The 12,500-nt window shown below is 45.7% G+C and overlaps 1 protein-coding gene across 1 annotated transcript in view; it reads right to left on the reverse strand.

Moving 5' to 3' along the window:
* Positions 1–12,500, reverse strand: part of serpinf1 (serpin peptidase inhibitor, clade F (alpha-2 antiplasmin, pigment epithelium derived factor), member 1) — a 25,583-nt gene that overhangs the window by 1,539 nt on the left and 11,544 nt on the right. The window contains exons 4-7 of the mRNA XM_078265721.1: positions 8,316–8,471; positions 5,671–5,874; positions 5,417–5,556; positions 2,591–2,801 (exon numbers count right to left, since the gene is read on the reverse strand). Coding sequence (XP_078121847.1) covers positions 2,591–2,801; positions 5,417–5,556; positions 5,671–5,874; positions 8,316–8,471 — 711 coding nt within the window. The remainder of the gene's footprint in view (positions 1–2,590; positions 2,802–5,416; positions 5,557–5,670; positions 5,875–8,315; positions 8,472–12,500) is intronic.

Raw genomic sequence — 12,500 nt, forward strand, 5'->3', positions numbered from 1 at the left:
CACAACCGTTAAGGCGGGTTTTCCACCAATCACAACCGTTGAGGCGGGTTTTCCACCAATCACAACCGTTGAGGCGGGCTTTACACCAATCACAACCGTTGAGGCGGGTTTTCCACCAATCACAACCGTTGAGGCGGGCTTTACACGATGACGATAGCACAGCGACGGCGAGCAGATTCTTGTTTACATTCAACATGACGGCCACCGAAGCGCAGCAACTGTTTGGTTGAAGGACTATCCAATGAGCCCAGAGGCATTTGAGCGGCGTCTGTTGGTGACGCCCCTTTGGAAATGGGCTGTGAATGAAGCTTCCCCAGACCCACTCTCAGTTACAACTGAGAAGGGTCTGGGGTTAGTAAACACCAGCAGGGGGCGAGAAAGTACATTCATTGTTGGAACCCATCATTAGCTTGTGTTTCCCTGGGGAACATTTAAAGTGGTGTACCTTTGTGAGAGCAGGTGGTGAAAAGTTTGGGACAAAGCATATCATCCAGACACATTCAGCTCATCATTTGAGAGAAAACTGGAGATGCAACCAGTAGGGAAATGGAGATGTTTGTGTAAAATTGCTGCGTTTCGTGTGTGTGTGTGTGTGTGTGTGTGTGTGCGTGTCTGTCTGTCCATCTGTCTGTGTGTCTGTCTGTCTGTCTGCTCTGGTTTATTGGCATTTCTTTAAACCAATCACAATCGTCTTGCCAAATAGTCTCAGGAAGGAACTTGTTTTGGTGGAACATGTGGACGTTCAAAAGTAGTTTTAGTCGTGCAACAGAAAACTCAGATTGGACAGATAGTCCAGCTAGCTGTCTGGATTTACCCTGCAGAGATCTGAGGAGCAGTTAACCATAGTCCTCACAAATCAGCCGGAAGTTAGAACGCCAACACAGAGACAGAGGAAGGGGATCAACGTGACATCATGACTTCACGTAAACATACGCGCCACTTTCTAAAGCCAAGTGGCGTGTTATCTGTACGCATTTTGAGCTATCCGCGTGTATGTCTACGCTGTATACAGCTGACGGGTTGCAGACTGATCTCAATAAGTGGTGTATGTATGATACGCCAATTCGTATGCCGTTTTGGCGTGTTATCAAGAAGCAGACATAATCGCTTTTCCAACACGTTCTCACACTCATCTCGTAAAATATGGACGCTTGGTCAGGTGCCTTTGTCGTTCTTATTGACGCTAAAAGTCTCCTTTAGCGCTATAAGTAAACGTGCTTGGTCGGGACTATTGACGTCCCTTTAGCGCTATAAGTAGACGCGCTTGGTCGGGACTATTGACGTCCCTTTAGCGCTATAAGTAAACGTGCTTGGTCGGGACTATTGGCGTCTCCTTTAGCGCTATAAGTAAACGTGCTTGGTCGGGACTATTGGCGTCTCCTTTAGCGCTATAAGTAAACGTGCTTGGTCGGGACTATTGGCGTCCCTTTAGCGCTATACGTAGACTCGCTTGGTCGGGACTATTGTCGTCCCTTTAGCGCTATACGTAGACTCGCTTGGTCGGGACTATTGTCGTCCCTTTAGCGCTATAAGTAAACGTGCTTGGTCGGGACTATTGGCGTCTCCTTTAGCGCTATAAGTAGACGCGCTTGGTCGGGACTATTGACGTCCCTTTAGCGCTATAAGTAAACGTGCTTGGTCGGGACTATTGGCGTCTCCTTTAGCGCTATAAGTAAACGAGCTTGGTCGGGACTATCGCCGTCCCTTTAGCGCTATAAGTAAACGAGCTTGGTCGGGACTATTGACGTCCCTTTAGCGCTATAAGTAAACGTGCTTGGTCGGGACTATTGGCGTCTCCTTTAGCGCTATAAGTAAACGTGCTTGGTCGGGACTATTGGCGTCCCTTTAGCGCTATAAGTAAACGTGCTTGGTCGGGACTATCGCCGTCCCCTTTAGCGCTATAAGTAGACTCGCTTGGTCGGGACTATTGCCGTCCCCTTTAGCGCTATAAGTAAACGAGCTTGGTCGGGACTATCGCCGTCCCTTTAGCGCTATAAGTAAACGAGCTTGGTCGGGACTATCGCCGTCCCTTTAGCGCTATAAGTAAACGTGCTTGGTCGGGACTATTGGCGTCCCTTTAGCGCTATAAGTAAACGTGCTTGGTCGGGACTATTGGCGTCTCCTTTAGCGCTATAAGTAGACTCGCTTGGTCGGGACTATTGTCGTCCCTTTAGCGCTATACGTAGACTCGCTTGGTCGGGACTATTGACGTCCCTTTAGCGCTATAAGTAAACGTGCTTGGTCGGGACTAAAAGAGTAACGCGTGAAAAGAGGAGCTGCAGCAGTGGGCAGTACAACAAAAATATGGTGTTTTTTGAATATTAAACCATGTAAACCTATTCTGATACAACCTCTAAATACAATTATGAACCTGAAAATTAGCATAATATGGCCACTTTAACACTGTCACGTAAAACCTTGAATGTAAAATGTTGTCACAAATGTTGAAAGAGAGAGGAAGGTCACGGACATCCGGCAGAATTTCCAGCAGCACTGGAGCAAACGTGGTGGACAGTAGTCCGCAAACCAATGGGTGATGTCACTGATGCTACTTCCATTATATCTTTTACAGTGTATGACCTGGACTCACCGAGGTCGCCGAGCAGCGGTTGCAGGTCCGTGGAGTAGCTAAGCCTCAGGACGGGCAGAGTGAGGAACACCTGGGCAGGAAGGAGGGTCATGGAGAGGTCCTGGACGAACTCGGCGGTCAGACTCTCCTCCAGCACGGTCATGTTGGAGGTCACGTCATCGGGCAGGAAGACGAACATGCTGACGTCGTCCTGCATCTGGATCTGAGCGATCTGGAGGAGAAACAAACCGATAGTGGGCTCCAGTGTTGCCGTGTCTAACTGTTCAGATGCACCAATCAGGGCCAGGGGGAGTGTAACTGTTCAGATGCACCAATCAGGGCCAAGGGGGGTGTCTAACTGTTCAGATGCACCAATCAGGGTCAGGGGGGTGTCTAACTGTTCAGATGCACCAATCAGGGCCAGGGGGGTGTCTAACTGTTCAGATGCACCAATCAGGGCCAGGGGGAGTGTAACTGTTCAGATGCACCAATCAGGGCCAGGGGGGGTGTCTAACTGTTCAGATGCACCAATCAGGGCCAGGGGGGGTGTCTAACTGTTCAGATGCACCAATCAGGGCCAGGAGGGGGTGTCTAACTGTTCAGATGCACCAATCAGGGCCAGGGGGAGTGTCTAACTGCTTGTCAATCACTGCACATACACACACATTCATTCTCCCTTGTGGGGGGAGGGGCTTAGGAGACCGTTTTGGGCTTTAGCAGAAAGGGGGGAGGGACTGAGAAGTTGTCGATTGGTTCAAAGTCCTGGATCTTCACAATCCTACAGCACCTCCTGTTGTCCTCGGGTCAGATTTGACCCATTGTCAAAGTTTTTTATATCAGAAATATGGGTTTCTTACAACTAAATTGCCCAAAAAATAACTTGGGCAGATAAAATTAATGATTACTTCCATTGATTACTTCCATTTCAATTAAAAAAAAGTGTCAAAATAATCAAAAATAGCAACAAAAATGTCAGGAAAATGTTGAATTTTGACCTGGAAGGACCACACATTAATGGTCGACAGGAAGACAACACAAGGGTTAATGTGACGCTTCAGAGGAAAGGACGTCTCATCTCTCTAAAAAGACATTTGCTTGTTGCCTCTCTCCTCCTGGAGGAAGGGAGGATGTCAAGGACTCAAGGAGGCAATTTAAGGATTATGAGATGCAACCCAAGTCAAGACATACTCTCACATTCACATTCTTGGGAGTGCGTGCGGGGAAAGGGTGGTTTCTCTATGGAGAGCCGAAGTCACGCCCCTTCCGGTGGACCTCATGGGACCTTAACACGGAAAAAATATGAACGGTAGTGAACGGGGAGAGGCATATTATTTTTAGATCCCGTTTGAATTGAGCCATGAATTACACATGATGTTCATCAGTTTAAAAGATAGTTTTTCAACTGAAGAAAGTCTCAGTTAGCCGTAGGTCTGTCGTATGACCACTTAGTTTAGTGTGAAACCTCTCAGTGAACTACATCTCGCCTTCATCTCCTCCCGACTGGACTACCTCAACTCACTTCTCCTCAGCATCAGCTCCACCAACATCAACCGACTCCAACTGGTCCAGAACTCAGCCGCCCGCCTCATCACCCGCTCCAAATCCTGGCACCACATCACTCCAGTCCCAAAACAACGCCACTGGCTTCCTATCTCCCACCGGATCACCTACAAAATCCTGGTCCTCACCTACAAAACCCTCCACCATCTGGCCCCCTCATACCTCACTGACCTCCTCTCCCCGTACCAACCCTCACAGTCCCTCAGATCCACCTCAGCTGGTCTCCTCTCCCCATACCAACCCTCACAGTCCCTCAGATCCACCTCAGCTGGTCTCCTCTCCCCGTACCAACCCTCACGGTCCCTCAGATCCACCTCAGCTGGTCTCCTCTCCCCGTACCAACCCTCACGGTCCCTCAGATCCACCTCAGCTGGTCTCCTCTCCCCGTACCAACCCTCACGGTCCCTCAGATCCACCTCAGCTGGTCTCTTCTGCATCCACAAGTCCAACCTCCGCAGTTTTGGGGACAGAGCATTCTCCAGGGCAGCTCCCAGGCTCGGGAACTCCCTCCCCCAAGAGATCTGCACCTCTGAGTCGCTCACCATCTTCCAGTCTCGCCTCAAGACCCATCTCTTCACCACTGCCTATCCCTAGCCCCACGCCCCTCCCCTTTTCATCTGTGCCTGAATCTTGTTTTGTTTTGTTTTGTTTGTTTGTCTCTATTATCTATACCCTGCTAGCTAGCTAGCTAGCCAGCTAGCTTAGCTCTGTTCCACAACACATGTCACGTTATCTTAACTGCTGTGTTTTATCCAGTGAAGTGTTTTCAGCAGATAAGCAAAAGAACAAGAAAGATGCTCTGTTCATTTGAGTAACGTTACATCCCCGGTACAATATATACATACTCACACACACACACAGACACACACACACACACACACACACACACACACACACACACACACACACACACACACAGGTACGATACACAGAGACATTGTAGCTTCAGCGAGACGTCATCCATGAGACATTGAAGTGTGTAGTCTTTCTAATGACGTATTTTCTGTCTTTCTCTGTCAAACTCTGTCTCTGTCTGTTTTAGTCTTTATAATGTCTTATACTTCAACAATTTAACAATAAACTGAGACTTTCTTCGGTTGAAAATTATTATTTTAAATTGAGGAACATCATATTTGTAATCCATGACTCAATTCAAACGGTATCAAAAATAATAATTATCTCTCCATTGACTCCCGTTCATATTTTTTCGAAAGATAGGTCCCATGTACCGGAAGTAAAAGGACGTGACTTGACTCTCTATATACGCTGATGACATGCTTCACTCACCGTGCAACTCAAATCTGAGTCTGCACCCATCTTCACAGGGTAGTTATCCTGCTGCATCATGGGAACGCGGACAGGTGCCCCGCCCTCCACTTGGAAGTTCTCCATAGCTCCGTCCTGACCGAACCGAGTAACCCACTTGCCTGTTCACAGACAGAAACCCGGATCCTGAACATTCGAAGCGATGCACGAGCGAGCGTGCTTTCCTTCCCAATCTACGGTGAGCTGGACAGATGATTACGGCACATAGGACGTACCTTTGAAGTAGGCGCCACTCACAGTGTTCACTCCAGTGTTTCGAGGGAGGGGTTTGGTGAGGAGACTCTGTACCTTGCCGCCGGTCTCCTGAGCCACCCAGTCATTGATTTCTTTCAAATCTTTGGTTCCTCCCTGAAGTGTCTTGGGACGAACTCCATACTGCTGCTCCACGAGCGTGAAGAACTCCTGCTTCAGACGAAGTCCTGAAAATAGACTTTTAATCAGTCACCTCAGATTATTATTCCAAGTGTCTGACAACATTATGGAAAGGATCCCTACAGACATAGACCTTTTTGTTAAAGAGTAAGATCCTTTTAGATTAACATGAAACAGCCCCAAAATCACCATCACCAAACCCACCAGACTTTATGTAAATAATCAGTACTTTTAGCGTGTATAGAGCCAGCATATTTCCACCAGACTCCATGTAAATAATCAGGACTTTTAGCGTGTATAGAGCCAGCATATTTCCACCAGACTCCATGTAAATAATCAGGACTTTTAGCGTGTATAGAGCCAGCATATTTCCACCAGACTCCATGTAAATAATCAGTACTTTTAGCGTTCTAGAGCCAGCATATTTCCACCAGACTCCATGTAAATAATCAGGACTTTTAGCGTGTATAGAGCCAGCATATTTCCACCAGACTCCATGTAAATAATCAGGACTTTTAGCGTGTATAGAGCCAGCATATCTCCACCAGACTCCATGTAAATAATCAGTGCTTTTAGCGTGTATAGAGCCAGCATATTTCCACATGTAAATGGGTGAATTAAGGGTTTATTTCAACTAAACCAGAGTGGTGATTGTTGGAACAGTGGAAAGATGAACCAAGACGGCTTTTGGTAGTATTATTTTGTTTCTGTCGATGTTGAATGAAGTGTGTTTTACGATGATAAAAGTCCTGATTATTTACATGGAGTCTGGTGGAGTTTGGTGACGGTGATTTCGGGGCTGTTTCATGTTAAACTAAAAGGATCTTACTCTTTAACTAAAAGGTCTATTTCTGTAGGGATCCTTTCATAATGTTGTCAGACACTTAGAATAATAATCTGAGTCTGTCAGCGGCAAAACCAGAACTTTTAGTGGACGGTAACTGACGGTGCACCTCTAAAAATTGCTCATTAACACCACAATGCAGCTTGTTTTACTTATTGCTTAATACTGGACCAATTTAAAATATGTTTTTCCTATCTGTCATGGTCCAGGTTACCCTGTTACTCTAAGAGAGCATAACAAGACCTTTGGCCCAAATCTGGCCCACCGACAAAAAAACATTCACATAATTCTTCATAAATGTGCTTTAGACCAGTCAGTCTCAAACGGGACTAGTGGTCCGTGAAGGTACTGCAGGTGGTCAGTGGAAAAGCAAAATAAAATATAAAATAATTTTTAACCTTCATTTTACCAGGAAATTCCCATAAAAATTAAGAATATGTAACTTGTGATTTGTAAAACTCCTGAAGATTAATAATCTCCTAAAATCTTTTTGACTATATCCAAGTGTTGTTATTACTGTATATATTTAATACTCCATTGCTATGGGAATAAGCCTGTTGTTCAAATGAACCTGATTATGCCCTCGTGTGCAGTAAACAAGCCTGTTGTACTGATGCGATGACCAGTTATAGTTATAGTTTGGGGGCGTTTTCACACCGACAGCCTTTAGTTCGGTTGAATCAAACTAGAGTTCATTTGCCCTGCTGGTGCGGTTCGTTTGGGCAGGTGAGAACGCGGGAATTGAACTCTGGTGCGCACCAAAAGCGGACCAACAAGCGTACCGAGACCTGCTTGAAGAGGTGGTCTCGCTACGCTTCCAATCCAACTCTGGAGCAGTTTGTTTGTGTTGAGAACGTGATCCGTACTCGAACCGCACCAACTATACATACTCCTCCAGTCTGAGCTGATGTCTCCTGTAGTCAGGTGTGTTCAGCAGTCTGAGCTGGTGTCTCCTGTAGTCAGGTGTGTTCAGCAGTCTGAGCTGATGTCTCCTGTAGTCAGGTGTGTTCAGCAGTCTGAGCTAGTGTCTCCTGTAGTCAGGTGTGTTCAGCAGTCTGAGCTGATGTCTCCTGTAGTCAGGTGTGTTCAGCAGTCTGAGCTGATGTCTCCTGTAGTCAGGTGTGTTCAGCAGTCTGAGCTGATGTCTCCTGTAGTCAGGTGTGTCCAGCAGTCTGAGCTGATGTCTCCTGTAGTCAGGTGTGTTCAGCAGTCTGAGCTAGTGTCTCCTGTAGTCAGGTGTGTTCAGCAGTCTGAGCTGATGTCTCCTGTACTCAGGTGTGTTTAGCAATCTGCGATGCAGAAGAGCAGCAAACTGTAGCAGCTTGCAGTGTTTCACAGAAATAGACAGCAGTGAAGCTCGGCGCCCTTCACTCGTATCTCCGTGGTCAAACCAGCTGTCGCTAAAACTGGAGACAGACGCCGTCAGAGCAGGGCGAAGTCTCGGTGACCAGAGCAGCCCTAAGTGCTAGTAGGCCTATTAAGAGGTGCAGATTAATTCAGGTAGGACTGTGGACCTATTTTATTACAAACAGTGGTCCACACACACAAAAAGTTTGAAAACCCCTGCACTAGACAACAATGTAAATATAACACTGTAGAAAAGAGACAGATTAACACATTATTTTACGCGCTGCGTGAACTCACGTCGGGACAGGTAGATGCGTGCGGCCGTGCTCAGGCCTTTCCCGGGCGCCCGCACTGAGGCGAGCAGATCTTTGAGGGTGTTGTGGATCTGAGGGTCTTGCAGGGTGTGGTACCTCAGGGCCCGGTACAGCTGTCTCTGAGCTCGCTCAGACCCTCCTGTGGGACAGAAGGGACCATGTTAACGTCCAGGCAAATCCCTTCAATGGGGAAGTCTTCCACGGCAACATTTTCCGTCCTGCTGTCACTACCCGATGTGAGTCGAGTGCAGATGTGAGTTGCGCATGCTCAGATTTAAACGGTATAGGGCATAACGCCAAGGGATCCGGATCCGGCAAACGTTTTAGTTATCTATGATTGTTTGATTGCTAACGTTAGCTCAAAACGCCATTCAAGTGATAGCCTTTGTTGTGTTTGATAGCTAACGTTAGCTCAAAACGCCAAAGAAGTGACAGCCTTTGTTGTGTTTGATTGCTAACGTTAGCTCAAAACGCCAAAGAAGTGACAGCCTTTGTTGTGTTTGATTGCTAACGTTAGCTCAAAACACCTTTCAAAATGACAGACTTTGTTGTGTTTACTTGCTAACGTTAGCTCAAAACGGCATCAAAGTGACAGCTTTTGTTGTGTTTACTTGCTAACATTAGCTCAAAATGCCATTCCAGTGACAGCCTTTGTTGTGTTTGATTGCTAACATTAGCTCAAAACGCCATTCCAGTGACAGCCTTTGTTGTGTTTGATTGCTAACATTAGCTCAAAACGCCATCAAAGTGACAGCCTTTGTTGTGTTTGATTGCTAACGTTAGCTCAAAATGCCAAAGAAGTGACAGCCTTTGTTGTGTTTGATTGCTAACGTTAGCTCAAAACGCCAAAGAAGTGACAGCCTTTGTTGTGTTTGATTGCTAACGTTAGCTCAAAACACCTTTCAAATGACAGCCTTTGTTGTGTTTACTTGCTAACGTTACCTCAAAACGCCATTCCAGTGACAGCCTTTGTTGTGTTTGATTGCTAACGTTAGCTCAAAACGCCAAAGAAGTGACAGCCTTTGTTGTGTTTGATTGCTAATGTTAGCTCAAAACGCCTTTCAAGTGACAGCCTTTGTTGTGTTTACTTGCTAACGTTAGCTCAAAACGCCATTCCAGTGACAGCCTTTGTTGTGTTTGATTGCTAACATTAGCTCAAAACACCTTTCAAATGACAGCCTTTGTTGTGTTTGATTGCTAACGTTAGCTCAAACACCATTTCAAAGTGACGCCTTTGTTGTGTTTGATTGCTAACGTTAGCTCAAAACGCCATCAAAATGACAGACTTTGTTGTGTTTGATTGCTAACGTTAGCTCAAAACACCTTTCAAATGACAGCCTTTGTTGTGTTTGATAGCTAACGTTAGCTCAAAACGCCAAAGAAGTGACAGCCTTTGTTGTGTTTGATTGCTAACGTTAGCTCAAAACGCCATTCCAGTGACAGCCTTTGTTGTGTTTGATTGCTAACGTTAGCTCAAAACGCCATCAAAGTGACAGCCTTTGTTGTGTTTGATTGCTAACGTTAGCTCAAAACGCCATCAAAGTGACAGCCTTTGTTGTGTTTGATTGCTAACGTTAGCTCAAAACGCCATCAAAGTGACAGCCTTTGTTGTGTTTACTTGCTAACGTTAGCTCAAAACGCCAAAGAAGTGACAGCCTTTGTTGTGTTTGACTCTAACGCAAAAGTGACAGCCCTTGTTGTGTTTGATTGCTAACGTTAGCTCAAAACGCCATCAAAGTGACAGCCTTTGTTGTGTTTACTTGCTAACGTTAGCTCAAAACGCCAAAGAAGTGACAGCCTTTGTTGTGTTTGATTGCTAATGTTAGCTCAAAACGCCATTCCAGTGACAGCCTTTGTTGTGTTTGATTGCTAACTTGTAGACAGCAGTGACCGAACTTCATTATTTGGGTGCATTTTTATTGTATTGACATTACAGTCTCTCGTTAGCAGGTTCTTGTAGGCTACTTCAGGGATCATGCCGTGAAAATGTGATGCCTTACGCTAAATAATAAATTACTGCTACGTAATGTACCTATCTCATTATTCTGTGGCTAACGGCAAAACATCAGCGTGAAGTCGCAAAGTGACGCATGCACTACTCACATTTGCACTTGACTCACATTGGCTAGTGACACTGCCTCAGGGTTCAATATGTAAATATTGCTGTTACATATTAAATGTTACACGAGCGGGATGGTTGGGTGGGTATGTTTCATATTTGCTTTCATGTTTGAATTTGAAACAAACAGCTACACTATGTTTGTATACACTTTGTCCAATGTATGCTGTAAACAAAGAAAAAATCAATAGAAATTGTTTAAAAAAAGTCAAAACCGTTGAAAAAGCGCCAAAAAACGTTTTTAAAAACTGACAATAACGTCATAAAAAGTGCCAAAACAATGTGTCTGTGTGTTTGTGTGTGTAGATAGATGGATAGATGGATGGATGGATGGATGGATGAATGTATGGATGATGGATGGATGGATGGATGATGGATGGATGGATGGATGATGGATGGATGGATGGATGGATGATGGATGGATGGATGATGGATGAATGATGGATGGATGGATGATGGATGAATGATGGATGGATGGATGATGGATGGATGATGGATGGATGGATGGATGATGGATGGATGATGGATGGATGATGGATGGATAGATGATGGATGGATGATGGATGGATGATGGATGGATGGATGATGGATGATGGATGGATGGATGGATGGATGATGGATGGATGGATGGATGATGGATGGATAGATGGATGGATGGATGATGGATGGATGATGGATGGATGGATGGATGGGTGGATGGATGGATAGATGGATGGATGGATGATGGATAGATGGATGGATGGATGGATGGATAGATGGATGGATGGATGGATGGATGGATGATGGATGATGGATAGATGGATGGATGGATTTTTATTGATCCCAAAAAAATGGGAAATAACGGTGTTGCAGCAGCAAAATATCAGACACACAGCACACATACAGAGTAAACATTAAATATTAAATAATAGGAAACAATATACATGAAATAATAATAGAATACTACACGAGCAATATTTAAAATATATACTATTTGGAAATAAAATGTACAACTGTTTCACTAGTAATGATAGGATGTTCAGTGCAGTTGTGATGTATATGAGTACACTCAGTGATGAAGTGTTAAAAAGTTTAAATGCCTGTGGTAGGAATGATTTCCTATAGCTGTCGGAGTCTCTGTTGGACCAGTGTGGGGAGGTTGGAGAGGGTGGTCAGGGTTATCTATGATACATAACAGTTTGTTCAGTGACCTCCTCTCCACCACAGCTTCAAATGTCTCCTGTTTGCAGCCAATAATGGAGCCAGCCTTCCTGATCAGTTGGTTCAGTCTGTTTGTGTCGCTGGCTCCGATGCGGCTTCCCCAGCAGATGGCGGAGGAGAACAGAGCGCTGGCCACAACAGACTGGTAAAACATCTCCAACATGCTGCTGCACACGTTGAAGGATCTCAGCTTCCTCAGGAAATAGAGTCTGCTCATCCCCTTCTTGTAAACAGCAGTGCTGTTGATTTTCCAGTTCAGCCTGTTGTCGATGTTGACACCCAGGTATCTGTACTCCTCAACCATGTCCACATCTCCACCCAGAATGCAAAAAGGGGCTGCGGAGCTGTTCCCTTCCTCCTGAAGTCAATCACAATCTCTCTGGTCTTATCCATGTTCAGCAGCAGGTGATTCTTACCAGACCACTTCACAAAGTTGTCCACCAGCGCTCTGTACTGTCCCTCCTGTCCATCCCTTATACACCCAACAACTGCAGAGTCATCAGAGAACTTCTGTAGGTGACATGACTCTGAGTTGTACTGGAAGTCTGTGGTGTATAAGGTGAACAGAAAAGGAGACAGCACAGTCCCCTGTGGAGGTCCAGACAGACAAACTGTGGTCTGTCTGTCAGGTAGTCAGTGATCCAGGAGACTGTGGACGAACCGACACCCATCATCTGCAGCTTCTCACCTAGCAGCAGTGGCTGGATGGTGTTGAATGCGCTGGAGAAATCGCTGCAGAAGATAGATGACAGCGTCGTCCACTCCCAGACGAGGCTGGTAGGCAAACTGTAGAGGGTCCAGAGAAGATCTCACCTGCGGCCTCAGGTAGGCCAAGACCAGCCTCTCCAG

The sequence above is a fragment of the Sander vitreus genome, chromosome 13, assembly GCF_031162955.1.
Source record: "Sander vitreus isolate 19-12246 chromosome 13, sanVit1, whole genome shotgun sequence".
NCBI lineage: Eukaryota > Metazoa > Chordata > Actinopteri > Perciformes > Percidae > Sander > Sander vitreus.